The sequence below is a fragment of the Thalassophryne amazonica genome, chromosome 6 (assembly GCF_902500255.1).
Source record: "Thalassophryne amazonica chromosome 6, fThaAma1.1, whole genome shotgun sequence".
Lineage (NCBI taxonomy): Eukaryota > Metazoa > Chordata > Actinopteri > Batrachoidiformes > Batrachoididae > Thalassophryne > Thalassophryne amazonica.
Window position 1 is genome coordinate 90667001 of NC_047108.1, and position 27194 is coordinate 90694194.

Genomic DNA, 27194 nt, shown 5'->3' on the forward strand with positions numbered 1-27194 from the left:
CACTGTCGAGATGTGTTCAAAGTGGGGAAAGCTCACACGGTAGTCGAAGTGCATTCTGATCGCAGTCTGACTGCATTCTAAATGTGCTGATGCCATCAAAACAGCATTTGAAACAGTCTGATCACGTATGAGGGTAAGTCGCCATGATTAGGCACTGTAAATCCTGCTGACATGTCCCGATTATGGCACGGATGAGCAGTATGTGCACTCCACTGGCTCCTGTTCAGGACGCGCAAATGAAACATTGTTATGTGCATTGTCTGTGGCACACATTCATCTTGTGAACCAGACGCGAACATTGCGCAATCAAACCGAAAGCACTGTGTGTCACTGTGGGTCAGTGCGTTTCAGAGCCGCAGCACGCACATATGAACGGGCTGTTATACCCATAATAAACCTTATATTACAGATACATTATCATTCCTTCCCATGGGTTAGATAATGTATGTGAAATAATATGATCATCATAGCTATAACGTGACGTGCAGGTGCGCCGTGCTGCTGCCCCACGGCGAGTCAATGCGTGTCACAGGCTCGGCGCGGCGCTCCACAACGCAGCTGAATAGGATGTGACAGCTGTAATACACCTATCATGACATGAACACCATGTACCTCTGTAGGAGAAATGGCAGGGCAACTGGTTCGCCAGGCCTTCTCAACATAAATCAAAATAAAAACTCACCTTTGGAACAGCTCCAGGTGCATGTCACAGCGCAGGGTGAACACCAGCAGAAGCTGCAGCCTGTGATGACTACTCTCACATCCTGCCAGCGCCATGAGCTGCCAACATCAGCTTTCAAATGCTTCATCAACCACGAAATATAATTCACATGTGGTGCAATGCCCCTCTGAATGCCCCGCACGGCACATAACACGCGATCGGAAGCTCAACACAGTCTGAAACATTGACTGATTGCTACAGTTGGATGTCATTCAAAACCCAGTAGTGTGACATGGCAGGTCTTCAAAAGAGCAGATCATAGTGCTCGCTCTGCTCCCCTCCCCTTGCCAGACCTTGGGTCGCGATCACACCGCACACATACGGTATTCAACGTGCATCCTATAGCTGCTGCATTCTGAATGTGTGCCAATCAGTTGAGGCGGCTTTGGCCCACGTTCTGGGTATTCTCACAGCATTCGTACACGATTAGCCAAATATTTGTCCCTTCCGACTGTGTCTCGAATTTTGGCTTTTTTGCCCATTCGGGCTGATTCAGCTTACTTCATGCTAAGTATATTAAGGGGCCTTAAAGTAATCCTTGGTGTTCCTCTGGTAAAGAGACATTTGTGATCTGTGATTTGTGATGTATCTGGTCACATTTTCACCTTAACTGACCTGGCACAACTGTACAAATGTCACATTGCTGTTATATAAGGATGACAGACGCCACAAATTAAAGACACAAAGAAGAGGGGAAACAGGATCACAATGCTGTTTTCTGTTAATGCATTGGAAACAGTGCAGATTATGCGATGTAGCAGCAGAACCTTTGGAAAGCCTTGACCTCCCACCTTTTAAGTTTAACTGTTGAGTACAGCTGTGTCCTTTAATATCATCCCTCACAAAAGAAGGCCTCTAAAGTGGTTTGCTATGACTGGCAAATTTTTCAGTTTCACTTGGTATCACCATCTGATGTTGTTGATGTCAGAGATTTGATACATTTGTTAGCCCCAGGAGAGCACAGGTCTATGCAGAAAATTACCTTTTAATAATTCATCTAGATCCTGAGATATGGCCCTTAATATATATTTAGATAATGACCTCTGATATGACCTTCAGTCTGTTACCTTTACATGACCTGTGTTGCAAGAGGGAATTCCAGTGTTTATCCACCAAATTTGATTAAATTTTCTGTTTGTGTTTTCAAGATATTGCTACAGACAGTAATAGATGATGATGTCTGATTTGACCTTGACCTTTGATATATGACTTTCATTTGACCTATGTTGTGAGTGGATCATATGCTGTGTTTATCCACTATGTTTGATTGAAATGGCTGTTTTTGTTTTGAAGCTATCATCACAGACAATAGATGACCTCTGATTTGACTTATATCTTACACTGAGGCAGGCATGAAGGGCCATTCATCGGTGCAGGGTTTCCTTGCTACGGATCACCTCAGCAAGTGATTTTAGAGATGATCAGGACTTTAGGTTGAGTGGAGAAGCCCATCAATTAAACCATCTGCTGAGGTGGTTGGTTGCAAGGAAAACCTGCACCGGCATGGCTCCTCATGGCACACTCTTGCCCTCCCCCCACCCCACAAGTTTTCAACCTATGAAGTTGACATGACTTGCGCTGCAAGAGGATGGCCCCCTGATGTTATCCATCAAGTCTGATTGAAATTGGGCTTTGCGTTTTAGATTAGATTAGATTCAATTAGACAGAACTTTACTGATCCCTTGGGAAGACTCCCTTAGTGAAATTGAGGTTCCAGCAGCATTGTATAGCAGAACACAGGGTAAGAAGCACACAGAGTATCAAACGTGGAAGTACAAAAGAAAAACAGTTTGCAAATATAAATATAAATACCAGAGATACTGATCAATACTGGTTTACTGGCTACGACTGTTCCTCTCATTCCCGATGTCTGTCTTCCTGTTACTCCTCCTCCCTCCGAGTGAAGAGTTGCACACGCATCACCGCGGACAGAGAGACATGGACAATCCCAACAACCTCTTTCCATTCTGCGGCATGACACATACATAAATACAAGGAAACAAACCAAACACATATTGAAAAGGAAGCTTTATTGCCAGTGACATTGAGGAAATATCCAGAATGGAAACGTTTCCAACAATATATTATATTCTGATCTTGATTTAAACAGTCTAACAGCAGTTTTTAAGTACATATAGCGTAGTTCCTAATTTATCCTTACAGCTCTGCAGGTCCAAAGAGATCCAAGGTCCACCTCAATATAATGGTAAAGTAAATATATCCATTGAGCACGTATCAATTATTTATCACCTGAACCACACCACACCGCTATTACAGACTGGGTTAGATTCTCCCTTGGAAACCAATGTCATGGCATATTTCCTAGTAAACAGAATAACACACCCACAAAGCCTCAGGCATGGCTTCGACAAGTATACTGTCACAGATACAATGGCACTTTATACACCTTGAAAAAGAGTTGCACACAGAACTTGCTCAATACATTTTACACGATAAGAAACAAGTCATTGGAAACCGTACGGATTTCTTTGTACAGTTGATTTGGTTGTCGTTTAGCTTTTTCAGATACTCGATATTGTCTCCACAAAAATCGCCGGAACATTTGTGTCAGAGAGTTTAATATACTGAATGTGCGGATGCCTGTAGTTTTAAAAAAAGAAATTACGTTATTAATTAAATAAATAAGAAATAACATTGCACTTGCTGTGTGATGTTTTGAGTCTTTGAATGGCAGTAAAGAAGGTGCAACTCCACATTAAACCTCAGAGCACTTGCTGTGTTGTCATGACAACATCGCAATACCACATAACCAGTTTCAAAATCACCGAGAGACGTTATATCCAATATTTCACTGGAGGATTACAATCAAAGCAGCATTTCAACATGACCTGTAAAGTCTGCTTCAAAAAAAAAAAATTATAGCACTGGCTCAAGGATTTGAAAAATGTATGCACATTGTTCACTAATGGAGTCACATGCATTCTACATGACAACAGTCAAGTCTGTCTGATATTTACATCTTGGTTTGCTGAAGTGCAAAAACCTGTGATTGAAAGTAAATTATTTATTCTTTGGTTCAAAACGATACAAATATATTGAAGGTTTATGTGCAGACAATCTACATAACATTCTAAACTTTATGTCATAAAATCTATCATTTTTAGGCTAATTATAATCTTTAGTATGAACCCTTCGACTCGTACTCTATAGATATTCTAAGTAATCTCTTTTCTAGTGGCAGTTGTAGAGAAATCATTTTAAAGGTGACATATGATACGTCTGCTGCTGTGGCTGTATGCAGGAATGTACCCTGTCGCATTCACTGTGTGAATGCACATTGTTAGTCAACACGTTACACATATATGTATTTTTAAGACACATTCACAATGCATGACTCACAGGGAAAGCAGCGCACATGTACAGCAATGTTACATGAACATCCCACTGGATCAGACGTTTATAACCGACTTGCGCCTGTCTTTGTTTCAATCATGCAAAAACAAAAATAAATATTTATTCTGTATAATTCTGAAAAGAATCACCACAACAGCCAGGCGCCTACGTATTGTATAAATATCAAGCGATACTGTACACTTTGTCAAACTGCTTGACCCACAGATTGAAAAATATCTAAAAGGTTACACATCAAAAAATTTGAAAAATGGAATAGAATGTGGGATAAATGAGATGTTCATAGATGGGTCAAACGGTAACACAGAGTAGCACTGAACTCAGTGTAGGCACCATCTGCTTTATACGCCATCAACATCCTCAAAGAATAACATCCACAGCTACTGAAATATAGGTAAGCTACACGAGCACACAAATCAACAGCTCAACAAGTAGACAGTACATTTTGACACTGCATAGAGTTAAAAACACAGTCCAGGCCAGCACAGAGCTGCACCGAGATAACGTCTGGCTTTAACCATCAGCTTTCACATATCCTCCTGCGTATGCCTTCAGCTAAACAACATCTCTGTTGTCGTAATGTGGAAACTTTTTTCCCTTTCAGAGATACTCAGTTGGCCTGGACTGGTTTTGGACCCACTGCAACACCATTACAGTCAAGAATGTACTGCAGACAGCCTTGAGGCGGATGCCCGGCGCTGTTCTTAGTGGAATCTCCCATGACCTCTCCCTTCTGGCCAGCTCCCTACAAAGACAAAACATTGCTCATCCAGTAGGATTTCTGAAGGTGTTAAAAGTAGGTTCTTGAGTTCTTGCTATTCTAGAATGTTCCATATACAGTATTTGTGTATATATAATCCTACAACAATGAAGAATGTTCTGGAGCCTTATAGTGTTTTGAACATGAAGTCTTTGTAAAAATAATGATAATAATAATAATAATAAAAACCTAAATGCTTCAAAATGTTCTATAGTATATTGGAAGGGTATATACTATCTACTTACTAGAATGTTCTACAACTTTCTATAGTGTTGTGAACTAGAGCCCAGCTGATATGGATTTTTTTGGGGTCTGATACGATACCGATATTAGAGGGTAAAAATTTACAGTACTGATAGGCCTATATACATTTAAAAAAATAGCAACGATTTCTAACACTTCAGTATCAAAACCTCATGACAAAGAAATGTAATTGCAACTTGATGTTTTACAGTTTAAACATAAACTTTATTATAAATAACTATAAATATAACCAACAACCAACCAAAGTATATCATGCTTCCATCACACTACCTTCACTAGGTTTGACAGTTGCGGTGTCACATCGCTCAGCATTTGCATAAAATAAACTCACCTATTTTGGTCCCCCTAGCTGGTGACATAGTGGCCACTTGTCTCTTAATGCTCTAAAATGCCTACATTGATTGTAAATGAATGGCAGTTGGTCAATTTACCCTGTTTGTCTGTTGTGTATAATCTGACCAAGGCATGATGGGGTCCCAGTCATACTTGACATCAGTGAAAACAATGCTCTCACTAAATAACAACATTTACAACAGCCCAACTGTTTTCTGCATTGTATATTTGGCAAAATAAAAGTTTTCATATCAGTAAAAATACCGCTGCTACCAATATGTTTGCGAAAAGCTCAGCCTATATCATCAGCCTACTGATATAGTAGTGTTCAGAATAATAGTAGTGCTATGTGACTAAAAAGACTAATCCCGGTTTTGAGTATATTTCTTATTGTTACATAGGAAACAAGGTACCACTAGATTCAGTAGATTCTCACAAATCCAACAAGACCAAACATTCATGATATGCACACTCTTAAGGCTATGAAATTGGGCTATTAGTAAAAAAAGTAGAAAAGGGGGTGTTCACAATAATAGTAGCATCTGCTGTTGACACTACAAACTCAAAACTATTATGTTCAAACTGCTTTTTTAGCAATCCTGTGAATCACTAAACTAGTATTTAGTTGTATAACCCCAGTTTTTCATGATGTCTTCACATCTGCGAGGCATTAATTTTGTTGGTTTGGAACCAAGATTTTGCTGGTTTACTAGTGTGCTTGGGGTCACTGTCTTGTTGAAATACCCATTTCAAGGGCATGTCCTCTTCAGCATAAGGCAACATGACCTCTTCAAGTAGTCTGACATATCCAAACTGATCCATGATACCTGGTATGCGATATATAGGCCCAACACCATAGTAGGAGAAACATGCCCATATCATGATGCTTGCACCACCATGCTTCACTGTCTTCACTGTAAACTGTGGCTTGAATTCAGAGTTTGGGGGTCATCTCACAAACTGTCTGCGGCCCTTGGACCCAAAAAGAACAATTTTACTCTCATCAGTCCACAAAATATTCCTCCATTTCTCTTTAGGCCAGTTGATGTGTTCTTTGGCAAATTGTAACCTCTTCTGCACATGTCTTTTATTTAACAGAGGGACTTACAGGTAACTCCAGACTGTCTTTGATCATCCTGAAGCTGATCAATGGGTGAGGCTTTGCCATTCTGGTTATTCTTCTATCCATTTTGATGGTTGTTTTCCGTTTTCTTCCACAAGTCTGTTTTTTTTGTCCATTTTAGAGCATTGGAGATCATTGTAGATGAACAGCCTATAATTTTTTGCACTTGCATATAGGTTTTCCTCTCTCCAATCAACTTTTTAATCAAACTACGCTGTTCTTCTGAACAATGTCTTGAACGTCCCATTTTCCTCAGGCTTTCAAAGAGAAAAGCATGTTCAACAGGTGCTGGCTTCATCCTTAAATAGGGGACACCTGATTCACACCTGTTTGTTCCACAAAACTGATGAACTCACTGATTGAATGCCACACTACTATTACTGTGAACACCCCCTTTTCTACTTTTTTTTTTTTTTACTAATAGCCCAATTTCATAGCCAATTTAATAGCCAAGAGTGTGCATATCATAAATGCTTGTTCTTGTTGGATTTGTGAGAATCTACTGAATCTACTGGTACCTTGTTTCCCATGTAACAATAAGAAATATACTCAAAACCTGGATTAATCTTTTTAGTCACATAGCACTACTATTATTCTGAACACTACTGTATATCGGTCAGGCTGTATTATGAAATTCAACTCTTTTTCGAGAGAGAAACTAAATGTATTAGAATGCTCTATGTATTAGTGTGTATATGGACTAGTTGCAAGAATGTGCTAAAACCTAGTGTTATGGCTATGAAGACTTTCTTGAGAAACAGTGTTTTTCTTCCATGTATTAGTATTTACATTGACTAGTTGCTAGAACATTCCCAAAGCTTCCATGTTCCAGAAATTTCCCTAACTTTTTTTTTTTTTTACAGCTGACCAGGAATTGAACCCAGGCCTACATATTGGTAGCCCAACTTATAACCCATTGACCTACCTACTCTAATGTGTATTAAAAATTAACTGCAATTTAGAAGGCCTACTATACATGTGCCTGTCTGAACACACCCAGACATCTCCCACTGTGCCACCGTGGCTCGGTAATTAGCACTGGTGCCTCAAAGAAAAAGGTTGCGGGATCGCTTCCCACCCTTTCTGTGTGGAGTTTGCATGTTCTCCCTGTGTTTGTGTGGGTTTCCTCTGGGCACTCCGGTTTCCTCCCACCATCAAAAACATGTTTAATTAGGGTTTACTCCTTTCTGTCTCTGACTAAGGCAAAATCTCTACATCTGGAGTTGGTCCCTGAGTGCTGGATTCTGGCTGCTCACTGCTCCTAGTGGTTGGATTGTGTCTAACTGTAATTAGGATGGATTAAATACAGAGTTATTAAAACATGAGCATAGTCAAAAATGGCCAATGAGTCATGACCATAAAGGTGAGGTTCCCTGGACCTCACATCCATTTATCCATCCATCCATCCATCCATCCATCCATCCATCCATCCATCCATCCATCCATCCATCCATCCATCCATCCATCCATCCATCCATCCATCCATCCATCCATCCATCATTTTCTGCCACTTATCTGTGTCCAGGTCACAGTCGCAGTAGACTAAGCAGCTCATGCCACACTTCCCTATTAAGGCCCTCTAGCTTAACTCCTCCTGGGAGACCCTCAGGCCTTCACAAGCCAGCTAGGAGATGTAATCCCTTCAGGGTGTCCTGGGTCTTGCCAGGGGCCTCCTCCCATTTGGACATGCCTTGAAGACCTCCCCAGAGAGATGACCAGGGGACATCCTTATCAGATGCCCGAACCCCTCCATTTATCATAACCCCGTATTTTACATGCAGTATTTTTCACGGAGTTACTGACAGATGTTTTGCAGACTCACACACTCAAACTCCATTACATCTGTGTTTTCCTTGCTGAGAGCATGGAATGACAATCATAGGTAACCACACACACACAAACAATCTCACTTGTTCCTGCAACCTGTGTTTGCATGTTGCGTTGCACCTGTGCGTTACTCTACCTGGGATGGCTGTATGGTTGTTGGTCTCTGGGGAGTATTAGCTTCCTTCTCCGCCAGCTGGCTCATTTTTGCCAACACCATGTCAGCAATGAGCTGTCTGTCTTCAGCCTGGTGCTCCCCGACCAGTGGCATAGAGGAGCCCACCACCTAAGAAACAGGTAACACTGTATAAGTCATACAACATGCCCCAGAAATACAATATGAAATGATAAGTACACCAACCAGGGCAAAGTGTTGTGCCTTGTTCACAAGGACTGTGCACATGTTTCACAGCAAAACTGCTATTTTTGTAGATATACTGAAGTGCCAAAGGGCTGGGTGAGACGGAATACAAATCAGAGGGTGTGGTGAGAATGATAATCATGCTCTCACAGCTCTCGTCTCCAACCTTTAAAAGAGCTGAGTCAATCACAGCAGTGAATGAAAACATGTCTCATCAAAAAGGGACACTTTTTGTCCCCATGGAATTTTATTGTATTTTTGCCATGAAAGGTCAGAAAAATAGTTAATAAACGAGAAAATACATAGCATTATCAATTCTATATCTGTTCAAGTTTATGTTTCTGGGAAATAAAAGCCCCAAAAAAGAGATGAGATGAGATGAGATGAGATATACTTTATTGATCTCACAATGGAGAAATTGTCTTTATACTCCAGTTACCTCAGACAGCAAATAGTCCACAATTATTACTTGTTTACCATAATAATGGCACACATCAGAATTAAAGACAGCACATACACATTTGACATTGTTTATGTGCACTAAATTTGAAGAAGTCCGTTGTCCGAATTGAGGCAAGTGGGTAAAGGTCACGCAGCAACCCTCAGTTGTGCCACCGTCAGCTTGTGGGGGCGAATGGGGACCAGCTGCAGCTAAAACCGCACCGCCCCCGCAGAAGGGAAGGGGTGACGTGAGCAGAAGCCGGAGTGGGGGCTTTGTGATGGGGGGTAGGAGGGGGGTGGGGGGAGGTAATGGAGCATGCTTTAGTCCTGTGAAACAGTTTATTGTCTTTGTGAGTTGAGATAAGAAAACAGTCAAATAATCACCAAGGCCTGAAGACATTCCTCTGGAGGAAAAACAGCAGGGCAATTTGTCCTTCAGGCTGATAAGCCTGCCGTGTTGTGGTTTGAGCAGTGAAAAACACTTTTTACAGCTTCACTTGAACAACCAAATCCCAATTATGAATTAAGAATATTCCCAACTATGAATTAAGAATATTCCCCGGCCTCCGAAATCTTCATCTTCATCTGCAAAGCACGCATCTGCTCCAAGATGTCATCCAATTTGCGTCTGAGTTCAAGAGTCATCGCAGTCTGAGAATGCACTGCCTTGCCCACCTCGTTAATCATGATGGACAAGCGAGGGGCCATGGTTCTTGATGCTGCCATCTTGCCAATTTTCCGGTAGATCAGGGCAGCACATAAGCCAGAAAGTAACAGCCCTGCTACCATAAGACTAAATATGAATAAATCCTCGACGTCCTCAATGGAGAAAGGCGCCAAGCATGCAACACGCCACAATCCCCAGGAGTCGAGAACATAGCCCGCAGGATACGTTCCATCTGGGCTGGTAGGATCCCCCAGTCCTGACCTTCTTGTAGAAAAAATGGTGTCAATAGTGTTCAGAGACCAGCTGATCAATTCCATGGTTAATCCAATAGTAGTCCAATAGATCCAGTATCCAATATAAATTGAGGAATTCACAGTCTGGTGAAGTAGGAACTTGAAGGTTAAAGCAGAGAGCAGAGATAAGGGAGAGTGGAGGAGATGCGACCGCCTTCGTCGGAGTCCCAAGCTGATTCCAAGCTGTGTCCATATAATTTAAAATATACCAATTACAGAAAGTTCCAGTTATTCTACTGGAGGCTACAATGTCCATCTAGCATGTTGCCCAGGGGATCCATGGGCAACATGCTAGACTGGGTAGTGTTTATAAAAGAGATAGTTGACATTTTTCAAGGTAATAAATTATGCAAAGTTTCTATAATGAGTTGGAATGGCGTGTGAGCCCAGAATGTTTTTAGAACCTTAGACAGTCTTTACAGGAACAACTCAACCCTTTTATTTCCTGTTAATTACATTTTTTTTTTTTACATTAATTTACTGTCTTAATGTATCTAAGGGTGAAGAAGAAGTCAGCAGGTCAAAGAGCCTTTTCTCATCGTGCACTCAACCCTTCCTGCAACCGTGAGGCAGTCAGAGTCTGTGGACATTTTTAAGTCAAGACTGAAAACCCATTTTTATTCTCTTTCTTATGAATAGTTTTAATTTTGTATCTGTTTTATTCTTTTACTCCTGTTTTTAATTATGTATTTGAAATTTTTTATTCATTTTTAATTATTTAATTTAAATTTTATGTTGAATTGTTCCATGTAAGGCGCCTTGAGACAGCATTTGCTGTGATTTGGCACATTATAAGCTAATTAAATTGAATTAAATGAATGTATTTATAAATTGTTTAGGTTCTTGTTATCATATACACACTATTATTATTATTATTATTATTATTATTACTTCTATTTTGTCATTTGATTTTTAATTGGACCACAATGGAAATAAGTGTTTTCACTTTCTTGCGTCATCCATGAATTTTTAATGTATTTGCAATTATATTATGCACTTACATTAATCTTACTTAATAAAGTCACGCACGCATACATGTACACAGGTGCCACTTTGTTTTTAATATGTAGATCAGGGGTTTTCAAAGTGTGGGAGAGTGAGCCCCCCTCAGAGAACAAATAAATAGCTGTGCCCCCCCCCCCCCCACTCCCACACAATTTCAACATGTTCATGTGTTTCTTTTTATTCTTTTACATATTAAACACATTTTAAATATATTTATGTGTTTTTAAGGAACTGTCTATGCATTTACACATTTTACAGCCTTTGCAAACATTTTAAACATATTTTTAAGGAACTTAATATTCTTTCACACATTTTACACCCTTTTCAAACATTTAAACGTGTTTTTAAAAAACATTCTATTCTTCCATTTTTACCTTTTGTCATATTTTAAACATTGTTTTTTTTTTTTTTTTTTTACTTTTTTTTAAACTTTTTTTTTTAAACATCTCTGTGTTTTTAAATGTCTATGACAGGGGTCGGCAACCTATGGCACACGTGCCAGCAGTGGCACGCGGTAGCATAATCACTGGCACACACAACACTGGACCAGCATCAGCAAAAAAAAAAAAAAAAAAAAAAAAAATCTGAGTGATAGCACGATCTTCCAACCGCATTCGCTCTGCACCCAGCTCCCGCCCACTTTCCCAGAGACCCATGTGTAAAATTAGCCTAGCCTGCATCAAAATCAAAGTTACCTGATAGCGTTACAAGTGCAGAGATGACAGAGCCGCCGGCTAAAAAAAACTAAAGCTAGGGCATTCCAGCCCTCCTGGACGGAAGAATATGGTTTTGTGATTGCGCTGTATGTACCTTGAGCTGTGACAACGTTGTGTTCCGAACTTCCAGCATTAAGCAGCATTTCGAGACGAAACATCAGAAGACATATAAAGACCCTGCCGATAGAGCCGAAACCATCAAACGTGCCGTGGCCAGGTATGGGAAACAATCCAGCTCTCTTAAAGTGTTTGCGAACACCCAAGGCCATGTCACAGAAGCCAGTTGTAATCTCGCTAATTGCATCGCTAAACATGGGAAGCCTTTTACTGATGGGGAGTACATAAAGGTACTGCTTATATAAAATGTGTGGCCGTTTCATTTGTGATGCATTTTTATTCCTCATTGGCCTTTGTTAAAATGATTTATGAGAGGTTTATTTAATTGTTGATTCATAAGATGTTAATAATAATAAGAATTTTCTATATATAAAAAAGATTAATACAGTAAGATTATATGTATAACGGCGCGCACACACAATTTGTTGAACGTATTCCTGTAGTTTGTGTATTTTTTACCATTATTGTTGATAGTGGCACACTCATTGACTAGAAAATTTGAAATTGGCACTCAATGTCTCAAAGGTTGCCGACCCCTGGTCTATGACATAACTATCACATTTGAACATAAATAATATTAATTAAACTTTTATACGTATTTAGTCTCTCAACTAGTCTCACCTCTTGTTTAGTGCGAGCAATGAGTCTGGGCCTTTGATGCGACGTGCACAGGCGGCTGATGCGGGGACGCACTGTGGAGAGGAAGATTGTCGTCTACTTTCTTCTTTTTTGCTCCTGGCATGTTAGCTAAAGATGTTTTCTTTTTCCTTTTTTCCTTATTTTTTGTTGGTTAACAGTGTTTACAGTTATTTTTTGCCCCCCCCCAAAGAACTCTGGTGCCCCCCCAGGGGGCGCATGCCCCCCAGTTTGAAAACCATTGATGTAGATGATTTACTGCCCCCTGCTGGAATGGTGTGTGAGTCCACAATGAATTATCAATGTCCATTGTTCAGTGTTGTTAGCTAATATCTGTAGTTTTTCCAAAATTATTAATCCTATCAACGTTCCGTTTTTGGCGTCGTTCATCCTTGACTCAAAATACGTAAGAACACCAAACGGCAAATGTCAGCTCTCCCCAGTTTCTCCGTGATTGAAGCCATACACATGTACACACATATACAGAGGCCACTTAGCTAATAATACATATATTTATTTAATCTGAGATGATCAATTCCAGCAATATTTCTGTTTGTTATGCTTCCAAAAGTCTCCACACTTGCCAGTGCTGCACTCGTACCTCTGTGATGTAATCTCTGCCATCTTTCCCATGAATGGCTTTGACAGCACAAATATCCAGACCGCCAAAGATCTCTGAGCAGGTATCAACCCACAGTTTGTACCTAAACAAGAGCAGCACAATCAGAACCTGAAGCCAAACATCTGGACACTGTTGTCAGATGATCACTTGTTTCCATTCCATTCCAAAAGGTTAATTATTCATCCTATTTCCTGGGTAAGTGCGGGTATTCTGGGTACGTGCTATGATTCAAAGCTTACCTGTCGGTCATCGCCACCTGTTCAAGCATAGCAGAGCCTGTATTGGTCTTCCAGTTACCAGATATAGACGTTCTCCTGCGTAAAGCACAGCAGTTAAATCAAATTTCAGTTCCTTTCCAAAGCAGTTCATCAAATAAAGCAAACTGTAGAATTATACGTACATGTAGGCTTTGTAGTCAGTGCCGATCTTCTGGATTCTGATGTCGTACTTGGAGTCAATCAGAGGTTCTGTGGTGGTGTAGGTCTGGGTGAGAGCCACGACACTGGCTATGTCCTGGAACTTACTGTGATTGTCCACCTTCACCTGCACATGGAAAAACAAAACACAACAAAATAATCACAATGTTGAAGACATATACAGTAAACGTAAAATACATGCGTAGGTATTTCAGTGATTGTGATCTACAGCATCAACAATTTATATACGAGATACTACAGCATGTTTTATTTCATACTATGTTTCATATTAAATATCTCTACCTTGCCCATTCCAGAGTGAGCATGTCCAATCTTCACAACGATGGGAAATGACGGCATGCTTACCTACATGAAAGTGTAAAATCGGAATTTATTGCCACACATTCTGTTTTGTCTTCATGCTCATGTTCTTGTTTATGTTGGGCAATTTTCTTGCGGAAGAGTTGGTAACAAGAGAATTCTCACCATCTCCTTGTAGTTTGGGTAGAAAGTCTGCTCAATCAGAGGGAACTTCTCAGCACCCAACTTCCTGAAGGTATTGATGAGTTGAGCAAACTGGGCATGTATGAAGAGAGATATTTCAGGTACAATTTAGAATTTTTTAAAGCACAATCAGTGTCATGAAGAGATACTTGGACAATGGATAATTGGATATAACTTGATTTGAGGTTTTCCACCCCGTTTGTGTTTTCAAAGGGAATGTGAAGGTATGAACGTGCACATGGCTGTGAGAAGAAGAAATACAGTATATACTATACTACAGTATATACAGATCCTGAGGCCCACTGGTGATGGGGCTTATCCTCAGATTCAGATTGTCTCCAGAAAACTGGCTGTAAAAGAGATCATTTGTATTAAAAATAATATATTTAGAAAAATACAGGGCCTATGCATAAAAATGTCTGTAATTACAAAATGGTGAATACAACATTTCTGTTAATTGCCGCTTGCTACAAATAAAAATCTCCCACAGTATCTAAATGAATCTGCGACGACATTCTGTTCCAAACATCTTCTCAGCTGGTGCTTCAGCAGACTTTGCATGGCTTGTTGGAGGGATTCTGTTCAGTATATTGGGATGTACACAAAGTAGAGTGCACATGGATATTAAACTGTATCAGCAGCAATCAGTTCAGGAGGAGCACTCGGCTGTGGGAGGGGTGTGTGCTCATATTTCTTCCAAACCTAGACTAACAGCTTTTGGCAGCTCTGGCAGTAATCACACAGGACTAACGTGGAAAAATTCAGAGAAGTGATAAAAAAAGCAGCACAAACACAGAACAGAACATCGTTATCATCATCCGGCTATTTGCTGCCTCTCTCTGTAAGTCCTTACCGCCCAGGGTTTATCACACAGATTGTAGATGGAGTCCAGAGAGTTGATAGTAGGAACTGCTCCATACTGAAGGCCGATGATCAGGTTACGAAAATCTTCATTCTGGGTCATACTGAAGGCATGCTGACGAATAAGGACAAAGTCTGGCTTGAATGACCTAAAAAAACAGAATTGTGGCAGTGACACGACAGAAACAAAAATCTGTGCTGTTTACACTGCGCAGCCACCTATGTGAATTAAATTAAATTGAATTATACGGTGCATCCAGAAAGTATTCACAGCGCTTCACTTTTTTCACATTTTGTTATATTACCGCCTTATTCCAAAATGGCTTTTCCTCAAAATTCTACACACAATACCCCATAATGACAATGTGAAAAACCTTTTTTTTTTTTTAGATTTTTGCAAATTTATTAAAAATAAAAAACTAAGTAATCACATGTATATACCCAGCTAACAGCTAACGTTATCATAATGTTACCCTATGGTTCTCACAAGGTCATGAATGGCACTGTTTTTTTAATGTTGCGAGAACGTCCTCAGAACGTTTGAATCGATCCTTAAATTTTTTTTTTCTGAAGTAAATCAAATGGGAAAAGGAACTTCATAATTTAAAAGCATCGTCTGTAATTAGCGCTTCTTTTTATTTTGTCAAATCCAGATGATAACTCACTTCAAAATTCTAGTTCTTAATGTTAGTGGAACGTTGCAGGGATGCTTGAAATGTTATATATATATATATATATATATATATATATATATATATATATATATATATATATATATATATATATATATATAGCCAGGTTGAAGACACATCTCTTCTCCCTGTTTTATCATTTTTATTGTTTTATTTTATGGTTAAATTTTTTTTATTGTATTTTAATCTTATTTAATTTTACTCTGCTTTTAAATGCTTGTGAAGCGCCTCGTGATTTGGTGCTATATAAATTAATAAATTATATATATATATATATATATATATATATATATATATATATATATATATATATATATATATGAAATAGATTAACTCTTATTTAAGCATGGAATCCATTATATTGAAAATATAATATATGCAGGAACTAATATCTATAATTTCATCTGTCTGTCCGTCTGTCTTTTCTTTCTTCCTTGCTTTCTAAATTCACTTGCTTGCTTATGATGTTAAATAATTGTGTGCACAATTCATGACAATTCATGTTCTTTTATGCCATTAAATTTTTAATGGCATAAAAAAAAAAAATCAAAAATTCTACAATTATACCCTTTAAAATAAAATAAAATGTCAAAGCTAAAACAATGGAGTGCATAAATATGTACCCTAATTAATATAACACAAGTCAGGAGATCATGAATATGTGTTGGACTTTATGCGCATCATTCATTAAATAATGCAAACAGTATGATGCTGTGTGGAAAATCTGTCTGGAGAAGGAGGTTCTTAAAAAGGAGATATTGCGAGAAGCCCCCAAAACACCCATGAACTCTGAAGGAGTTATAAGCTTCTGTGGTGACTGGGGGAACTGTGCATAGGACAACTTTTGTCTTTTGCACCATCATGGTGGAGTGGAACAGAGAACCAAAAGATTTACATAAAACATATCAAACATAGGCTTGAGTTTCCCATGTGTCTTCTGGCAAAGTACAGCTGAAATTTCACATCTCTGTTCTACTTCACTATGATGCTGTGCAACTGTTGATGCAAAAGGAAAATGTTTATTCAATCACAGTTTTCTTGAGTGCCTTGATAGCTTCCCACACTGGTCTTGCGCGGTCCTTTAGTTGTTTACAAATGCGCGCACTCCAGATGGATTTGATGTCATAAAAACATAAAATGTGTAAAAGTGTAGTGAATCACAAATGTGTTCACAGAACTGTCAGGCTTGCTAAATTCCATAAAAGAGCGCAAAGCAATTAAAAATTTTTTAAAGCCAATAACAGAACCTTAAAACCTGCTGTCACATTCACAGGAAACTAATGAAGGGAGGCCAACAGACTTGTGAATGTTCAGATCTTCTAGTTCTACTTAAAACTGTTACTGAATGATAAAGACATTTTGTACTCCTATGTGATAAAACATAAAATATTACAGTTGTCAAATCTGAAGGACACAAAAGCATGAATCAGTGTTTCAGGACAAGTCAAATCATGCAACGTCACATTCATGAAAATAGGCACAGCCTTAGCCACCTCCCTAAAATGCAGGACAAAAGACAGATGGGTCATGAATCATCCCAAGATTTTTAACTCTTTCACTGTGATGAATCACACAGTCATCCACTGTTAACTGATCATACTGAGTGTCACTACTGGTAGCATGATGTGGTACCTGGACCCTACACAGGTCACACAGGTAGTCAACTCCTCCAGGATGGCACATCTTTCCCAGAAAGTCTGCTGTGCCTCCCAGCACACTCTCATGAGCATCAAGTAGATTCCAGGAGACAGCTGGACAGGGCTGTAGAAGGTCCTTAACCCATCAGCAAGACCAGTATCTGCTCCTTTGTGCAAAGAAGACCAGGATGAGCACTGCCAAAGCTCTACAAAATGACCGCCAGCAGGCCACTGGTGTGAATGTCTCTGACCAAACAATCAGAAATCGACTTCATGAGGGTAGGGTGAGGGCTTCACGTCCTGTAGTGGGTCCTGTGCTCAGTGGTTGGCACTGTGGAGCTTGATTGGCATTTGCCATAGAACCCCAGAATTGGCAGGTCCACCACAGGCACCCTGTGGTTTTCACCAATGAGAGCAGGTTCAACCTGAGCACATGTGACAGAGTGAAAAGGTCTGGAGACACTGTGGACAATGTTATGCTACCTGCAAGTATCATTCAACATGACTAGTTTGGTGGTTAGTCAGTGATGGTCTGGGGAGGCATATCCCTGGAAGGAAGCACAGATCTCTTGGGATGAAATCCTTGGACCCATTGGCAGACCCTAGCTGGTGCAGTGCGACCTGGGTTCCTCCTGCACCTCAGACTGTCCAGGAGTCCTGCTCTGGGAGGACATGACCAGTCGTCACATTAGGAGCATGCCCCGACGTTGTCAGGCCTGCATACAAGCATGTGGGGGCCTTACAAACTACTGAGTATCATTTTGAGTTGATGCAATGAAATTTTGGTAAATTGGACAAATCTGCTGCATGATTTCTTCACTTTGATTTTTGTGGTGTCTTTGAATTCAACCCTCTGTAGTTGGATGATTTTGATTTCCATCAAACGATGATGTTCCTAACACATTACCCAGTCCATATCAGGAAAGATGTCCAGCATGAATTTTATAGCTCAATGTGGATAGTGCGCACTGTGCAGGGTAAGCCTCAGCCTTCTGATGCCTCACATTTGTTTTTATGTCTTTGTGCATGTGCATCTCACCTGATGACTTTGGTTCCACCCCTCAGAACCTGCATGTTAACATTGCAGGTCCCATTAGCATGAGCCACGACGTTGATTTCACTGAATTCAGCCTATAGAGTCAATGAAGAGAGAATCATTATACTGCTTTATCCTCATTCACAAAACAATTTTGAGCTTTTCTGAGGCAGCACACTGAAGAATAACAGGAAACACGAGCAGAGACATGCAACGTACCCTGACCTCTTAGACCAAGGTGCATCACAAAACTATACTCAACAAAAATATAAACGCAACACTTTTGGTTTTGCTCCCATTTTGTATGAGATGAACTCAAAGATCTAAAACTTTTTCCACATACACAATATCACCATTTCCCTCAAATATTGTTCACAAACCAGACGAAATCTGTGATAGTGAGCACTTCTCCTTTGCTGAGATAATCCATCCCACCTCACAGGTGTGCCATACCAAGATGCTGATTAGACACCATGATTAGTGCACAGGTGTGCCTTAGACTGCCCACAACAAAAGGCCACTCTGAAAGGTGCAGTTTTGTTTTATTGGGGGGGGGATACCAGTCAGTATCTGGTGTGACCACCATTTGCCTCATGCAGTGCAACACATCTCCTTCGCATCATCCGTGAAGAGAACACCTCTCCAATGTGCCAAACGCCAGCGAATGTGAGCATTTGACCACTCAAGTCGGTTACGACGACGAACTGGAGTCAGGTCGAGATCCCGATGAGGACGACGAGCATGCAGATGAGCTTCCCTGAGACAGTTTCTGACAGTTTGTGCAGAAATTCTTTGGTTATGCAAACTGATTGTTCCAGCAGCTGTCCGAGTGACTGGTCTCAGACGATCTTGGAGGTGAACATGCTGGATGTGGAGGTCCTGGGCTGGTGTGGTTACACGTGGTCTGCGGTTGTGAGGCTGGTTGGATGTACTGCCAATTCTCTGAAACGCCTTTGGAGACTTATGGTAGAGAAATGAACATTCAATACACAAGCAACAGCTCTGGTTGACATTCCTGCTGTCAGCATGCCAACTGCACGCTCCCTCAAATCTTGCGACATCTGTGGCATTGTGCTGTGTGATAAAACTGCACCTTTCAGAGTGGCCTTTTATTGTGGACAGTCTAAGGCACACCTGTGCACTAATCATGGTGTCTAATCAGCATCTTGATATGGCACACCTGTGAGGTGAGATGGATTATCTCAGCAAAGGAGAAGTGCTCACTATCACAGATTTAGACTGGTTTGTGAACAGTATTTGAGGGAAATGGTGATATTGTGTATGTAGAAAAAGTTTTAGATCTTTGAGTTCATCTCATACAAAATGGGAGCAAAACCAAAAGTGTTGCGTTTATATTTTTGTTGAGTGTATTTCAAATTGATGTGGCATGCTGGTGAAACATACCTGCTCCACTTTGATGTCATAATCCCCATGTAATTTCTTTCCACGGAATAATTTTGCCCTGGGTAAAAGAGACACACATCCAGACAATTTGTTAACAAGTGCACAAAGGAAGCTGTGCTTTCTTAGTGATTTCCCACAGTACGAAAGCACCAGATGTAGCACTAAGCTGGAATGCAATACATCACTTTTTAAAGTACAAACAGCATAGAGGAGCCTTATTTTTGTTGGATTTAAGACTTTTTTATTTTTTAACAGTCACTCATATGACTCCGGCAAAAAAAAAAAGAAAAAGAAAAAAGCTGCACGGGGAGCAGTGTGTGATTTTCTTTTTTCTTTTTTTTTTTTTTTTAAAGGAAAGCCATTCTCTCTGCACATTTAAACATGCACCGAGTTGTGGATTTTAAAATGAGACTGCAGTACGTACACTGAATTCACAAGTCTTTTTGTAAAATGGCTGCACTTTCATCACTGGTGATTCAGCTTTTTTCTTTTTAAGACCGTCTTGCAAGCTTTTCTGACAGGAATACAAATTAGATCTGCAAATCTGAATGCCAAAACCTTACATCAAAACTAAATTTGGAGCAACGCCTGGATGATACTTCACAGAGATGGAAAAAAAGCCAAATCATTGCAGGAATTAAATTTCAGATTTAGTCTTGTTTCTTGCACTCAGAGTCAGTTTAAGGATCACCTCACTGGTGGGAGCTCTTTCCGTAACCAGGGCTTAAGATTAGCCTCGGCCTTCTATCTTTTTCCTACAGAGGAGGTTCTCGGGCTTTCTGTTGCCACAGCAGCAGCCTCTCACTTCAGCAAACAAAAACATACTGCAACTGTGCAGAAATAGCCGCGACGCAAAACCCTTTTCCAAGTAGGATTCATAACACATCCATGCCACAGTATAGCTGCGATATTTTAATGACATTTTTCTTGTTCTTTTTTTTGTTTCTTTTGTTCCTTTTTTTCCCTTTGTGATTTCTTACTTCCTCTTGTCTTGTTTGTATCCCCTTGCTGTGATGTTCCCTGCCTGCACTCCTGAATAATTCATTCTCAATCTAGTCTGAGCACAGATGTGTTTGGCTCTGGGAGAAAGCGAGCATTAAAATATCAGTCACTGCTACTGTGTGTCTAGCAAATGAAAAGCCGACTCTGCCCTGGAGTGAATGCTCTGCACCTCTACAGAGGAGACGGTGTTTTGGGAACACCGTCTCCTCAAACATAAGCCGAAAAGGAGGCAATCAAAAAAAACCCCAACAAAAAACGAGTGTCTGATTGATTTTGCGATTTAGATTTTAGTATTTGTCGGCGCAAATAGAAGCTTATGGATCATCAGTTATATGATGAAGTGGCATAGAGAAGAACCGTCATAAAAAGAAAGCATAACTTTTCAGCTATAGTTTGCCAGAAGGCACATGGAAGACAAAAACCTAAATTTGATGTGCTTTCTTCTGTTAAAGTCACATGCAAAAGCTGCACTCTCCTATTTCTCCAGTCTTGATGGCTTTCGTACTTGACAGTTCTCAAAAACTAAGTGATGGTGCAAGAATGTGACTATTTACTTTTGAGAAGGAAAGGAGGTAAATTGGGAAGTTTTTTTATTTTACACTCCCTGATTCCAGTCACTCTGTCATTAATTTCATTCATCAGCTCCTCAAAATACACCCTCCACCTTCTCAACACACTCTCCTCACTTGTCAGCACATTTCTACTGGGGAGGTGATGGTCGAGTGGTTAAGTGATGGGCTTGAGATCAGAGGATCCTCAACTCAAACACCACCAGACCACAAAATCACTAACAATCCCTTGGACAAGGTCCTTAATGCAGTTGAGCACTTTGCATGGCAGCACCCTGACGTGTGAATATGAATGGGTGAATGCAAGGCACCAGTGTAAAGTACTTTGAGCTTCTGATTCAGATGTAAAAGTGCTATAAAAATACAGTCCATTTACTATTATTCAGTCTGCATCCTAACCTGTGGCGCATCCTTCCCATTTGGTCCCTCTTTCTAGCAGTCAGCCAAGCTATATGCCCTTTCTTTAAACATTGCCAAATCGCTTTTAACCTCATGCCACATCTTCTTATTCCCCTGTCTACTCTGGCTTTGTCAGTTCTTTTTCACCAACCTCTTTCGCCTTGTACTTTCTGGTACATCTTCATTCTATCACCAAGTCTCCCTGTCCAGATGTCAGAAGAAAAATGATCTTCCAATCTGTCTCCCTCACAGTACTTGCCCAGTTGTCCAGAATAATTTCACCTTCATCTAGTGCCTCTCTCATCATCTCCCTGAATTTCGCATGACAATAATCATCCTTCAGGTTCCACTATCTGACCCCTGGTTCAGCTCTCACTCTCTTCCTCTTCTTCAACTCCAAAGTCATCCTACAAATGACCATCTGATGCTGTCTAGCTAGAGTCTCCCCTGTCACCATATTACAGTCTCCAATTACTTTTAGGTTGCATCTCCCAGACAGAATGTAGTCCACCTGTGTACACTTTCGTCCACTTTTTATACATCACTCTGTGCTCCTCCTTCTTCTTGAAATAAGTAGTCACAACAGCTATTTCCATCTTTTTGCAAAATCTACAACCATCTGCCCTTCCACATTCTTCCCCTTGATACCATATTCACCCATTATTTATTCAGCACATCTGTTCCCTCCACCAACATGCCTATTGAAGTCTGCTCCAGTCCCCACTCTTTCATACTTGGGTACACTCTACACCTCATCTAACTCAATCCAGAATTTTTTCCCTGCATGATCTCACAATCTACCTGTGGGGTATATGCACTGATGACATTCATCATCATCGCTTCAATTTCCAACTTCAGACTGACCACCCTGTAGGACACTTGCTTAACCTCCAACCCACTCTTACTCTTCCTTTAAATTACCCCCAAGACTATTTCTCCTCATATCCGCACCATGATACAACAGTTTAACCCACCTCATTGTCATGCTCATGACCTTACTTTTCTTCCACTTGGTCTCTTGTACACACTGTACATCTATGTTTCTCCTCTCCATCATATCAGCCGTCTCTCTCCCTTTATCAGTCAAGGTCCAGACTCTCTTCCACACGTTGAACTTTTCTGCTCTCTTGCTGCCTCGAGACAAATTCTGCTTCTACTTGTTTTCTCCAGAGTAGCCCAGTTTCCACTGACACCCCATTGGATAACTGCACTAGCACTGGCCATTGTTAACCAGGGTGATGACAACCCAATGTGAAAATCTGACTTGTCATCTGTCTGTCTGGTATGGAAAAATTTAACCTGGATATCCCAGTGCTACTCATTTATCTGGGCTTGGGACCGGCACTATGGATGCACTCTCTCGGCACCCCATGTGGCTGATTTTTTTTGTTGTTACATCATAAATACATGTTTTGAATTTCAATTTAATTTAATTTATTTTCATTTATATAGCACCAAATCACAACAACGTTGCCTCAAGGCGCTTCACACAAGTAAGGTCTAACCTTACCAACCCCCAGAGCAAGCACACAGGCGACAGTGGTAAGGAAAAACCCCCTCTGAGGAAGATACCTCAAGCAGACCAGACTCAAAGGGGTGACCCTCTGCTTGGGTCATGTTACCAACACAAATTACAAAAGAATTCACAAAAAGAATATACAGGAAATGTTGCCGGTGCACAGGACAGGAGGGTTTCAGAAACAGATACCACACCCATCTCTGGATGGAGCCACACCTTAAACAGAGAGAAAAAACAGAATCAGGCATCAGAAAGACAACAAATACAGTATAATATGTCAGCATGAAGTAACAAGAAAAACAAAAGAAATACTAAGGTGATTGTTGGCCACTAGCCCTAAGCTTCACTAAAAGACCCAGAATTTAGAAGTTGAGGCTGAGGCCCGCTCCATTTCCTAATAAAATGATTTTAAAAGAAAAAAAAGCATAGTAACATACTATGCCAGTATGCTAGCCATACGATAGAGAAAATAAGAGTGACTTAAGTCTGGACTTGAAAGTCTCTACAGAATCTGACTGTTTTATTGATGCAGGGAGATCATTCCAAAGAACAGGTGCACGATAAGAGAAAGCTCTGTGACCTGCAGAATTTTTAATTCACCCTAGGGACACAAAGTAATCCTGCACACTGAGAACGCAAAGCCCGGGCTGGTACGTAGGGTTTAATTATGTCAACTAGGTAGGAAGGTGCCAGTCCGTGAACAATTTTATAGGCTAGTAGCAGAACCTTAAAATCTGATCTCACAGGGACAGGAAGCCAGTGAAGGGATGCCAAAATGTGTGTAATGTGGTCAAACTTTCTGTTTTGTATCAAATGTTTTTGAACCAATTGGAGAGACCTAATGCTGGACTGCGGTAAACCAGAAAATAGAACATTGCAGTAGTCCAATCTAGAAGAGATAAATGCATGAATCAGGGTCTCAGCATCAGCCATAGACAGGATAGGACAGATCTTCGCTATATTTCACAGGTGGAAGAAAGCAGTCCTCGTAATATCTCTAATGTGGAGGTCAAAGGACAATGTAGGATCAAAAATAACTCCAAGGTTCCTCACTTTGTCAGTGTGATGTATGACACACGAGCCTAGGTTAAGCGTTAGCTGGTCAAATTGATGCTGAGGTCTCACTGGACCAAGAACCATCATTTCAGTCTTATCAGAGTTTAAAAGAAGGAAGTTGCAAGATATCCAGTTTCTCACTGATGCAAGGCAATCTTCTAAGGATTTTATGAGGATGGGATAACCAGCAGGTATCGGCATGTATAACTGAATATCATCAGTATAGCAGTGAAAGGTAATCCCAAAATGCTGCAATATGTGCCCAAGGGGTGCTATATAAAGGGAATAAAGCAGGGGGACTAAGATGGACCCCTGTGGAACCCCAAATTTCATGTCACTAAGGTTAGAGGCAGTGTTATTGTACAAAACACAGTGAAATATGAAAATTTAGTGTCACCTAATCTTGAGGTTGCAGATTTTATTATTCTGTCATTAGTACCGGCATTGTTCCCTTCACATTTTTGCTTATTTGGTGAAGAGGCTTCATGCTTCCTTGCCTTCTCTTGTGATAAACAGTATGTCTGAACCTCCTTTTCTCAACATGTTCGGCTGCACTAGCAGGGAGCAACCAACTGATTCCTATTCTTTTTTTCTTCAGTCTTCCTGCCATGCTGCAAAATGTGAAAGACAGAGTAAGTATGGTGCTTTTCGGGTTCCTGCAACTTGGCAGCCTCCATGAGGGGGCTCACTTTCATGAAGATGCAAAGAGCTCATTCTAAGCTCAAGAAAACACATGAATTTGTTGTTGCAGGTAATTAATATACACTAATGATCTGATGGTTATGCTATACTCCACTTCTGCTGATACAGACCCTATATGCCACATACTGCATCTATCTATAATTTTAAATTTCAATTTATTTCATTTATATAGCACCAAATCACAGCAAAGCTGCCTCAGAACGCTTCACACAAGTAAGGTCGAACCTTACCAACCCCTAGAGCAAGCACACAGGCGACAGTGGTAAGGAAAGGTTCCCGCTGATGATTTGAGGAAAAAACCTTTAGCAGACCAGAGTCAAAGGGGTGACCCACTGCTTAGGTCATAAAAAAAAAAAAAAAAAAAATTAAGAAAACAGAGGAACACCAAATTTTTGAGAATTATTAAGTCCACGCAGACGTCCAGGACAGTACCAGTTGGTTGGGGAGGGGAGGGGGCGGGGGGATTGGGTCTTCAGATCCAGTCTTTGAGCATAGGTTTTGCATCTGCCATAGTCCGCCTTCATTTGCACTCATGGGTGTAGCCACACAGGCGTAGGCACCACAGGCAGGGGCCGTCCACGCCATCAGTGTTCGTCATCTATACAAGTATTTTTATGAATCTTCAAACATATGGGTGGTTCTTCTAATGAATGCATGTTTATGATCAACATGCCAATGGACACATGGTTTGGTTGAGCCTCAGTCGGAGACAAACACAGTGAATTGTGACCGACAATCCCAGCATCCAACATTGCAATGACGAATGAGAAGCTGAACTAAACAAAAATCATTATTGCAACAAATGACAAAAAAGGTCTTCAAGACAAAGCGAGATGATATAGGAAGTGAATCATTGATGGATGCAGGCTGATACCAGACTATTACAAATGACAGTGTTTTTCTTTCAGATGATTCATATTCTTAGCTTGCTGAGCCGAATTTCAATGTCTCATTAAGATTCACTCCCGTTACCTCTAAGGACTCTAAGGACCTACCCTTCCTGACACACTTCTTTCCAGCTAAAGCCGCTCGTGGTTAAATCTGTTGGCTGCACATTTTTGGGGATTTTAAACACTGAGTGACTGAGATGAAAGAAATGTAACTTTGTTCCTTTACTGTGAGCAGCAGCAGTAAAGGGAGAATAAGATAGAAGCGCATTAGTCTGACGGGTGATATAAGACAGCACCATCTGTTCTCCATGTCGTAAGAACAATTTATAGGGAAGCCTTCCGGGAATAAAACAAACCTCTCTGCATGAATGGAAGCTCCATCTAACAAATAGGAATGCCGGCTAAGCGACAGAATGTTCCTCTCTGTAGCTTCTGTAACCTTAGAAACCACTGTGATTAGAAAACAATATAAGTGCAGTTTTTTTTTTTTTATTCAAAAGTGACTTCACAAAATACCTATTGTACACCTTAACATTTCACAGAAAAAAGTATCCTGACAGTCAGTTTTAAACATTATTTACCTTGCGACTTTCTGGCCTTTCACAAAGTTTCCAGCTTTACACAAAAGTTCAGCTATAATTTATTTATTGTGGTCTTCTATTTTTCTAGTTGGTTCCCTCCTCCTACTTTGGAGGGATTGTAAAGAGGTAATAAAATAATCAGCGTTTATTTATCTGTTTTCTGTCTGTTAGCAGGATTGTCAAAACTACTGCACGGATTTTGACGAAATTTTCACCACAGATAGATATTAGTCCATGAAAGACTAAATTTTGGAGGTGATCTGGATCCAGATCTGCATTCTGGATCAAGATAACATCAAAACTACTTCACGCATTCTCACCAAATTTGCACCATGGAAGACTCCACTGAATTTTGGAGGTGATTCGGATCCAGATTCTGGCTCAGGATTTCACTTTATAGGCTTTTACAGATTACGTCAAAACCACTGCACGGATGTAGATGAAATTTTCACCACAGTAGATATTAGGCCATGGAAGACTCCATCAAATTTTGGAGAGGATTGGGATCAAGATTTTGATTATGGATCATTTCTTAAATTTTCACCATTTCGAGGATCATCTCAAATCTCCTTGATGGATCTTGACAAAATTGAAATCACATGTGGCTATTATATAAAGGAAGACCCTGTTCGTGCTGGATGTTGGGAGTGATCCAGATCAATATGCAGGTT

At 40.3% G+C, this 27194-nt stretch overlaps 1 protein-coding gene across 1 annotated transcript in view; it reads right to left on the reverse strand.

Moving 5' to 3' along the window:
• Window positions 1-2732: 2732 nt before the first annotated feature.
• Window positions 2733-27194, reverse strand: part of syn2a (synapsin IIa) — a 34899-nt gene continuing 10437 nt past the window's right edge. The window contains exons 2-11 of the mRNA XM_034172783.1: window positions 19806-19863; window positions 18405-18496; window positions 15029-15185; window positions 14158-14247; window positions 13975-14037; window positions 13656-13798; window positions 13495-13569; window positions 13235-13337; window positions 8537-8683; window positions 2733-4838 (exon numbers count right to left, since the gene is read on the reverse strand). Of these exons, the coding sequence (XP_034028674.1) occupies window positions 4704-4838; window positions 8537-8683; window positions 13235-13337; window positions 13495-13569; window positions 13656-13798; window positions 13975-14037; window positions 14158-14247; window positions 15029-15185; window positions 18405-18496; window positions 19806-19863 (1063 nt within the window). The 3' untranslated portion in view covers window positions 2733-4703. The remainder of the gene's footprint in view (window positions 4839-8536; window positions 8684-13234; window positions 13338-13494; window positions 13570-13655; window positions 13799-13974; window positions 14038-14157; window positions 14248-15028; window positions 15186-18404; window positions 18497-19805; window positions 19864-27194) is intronic.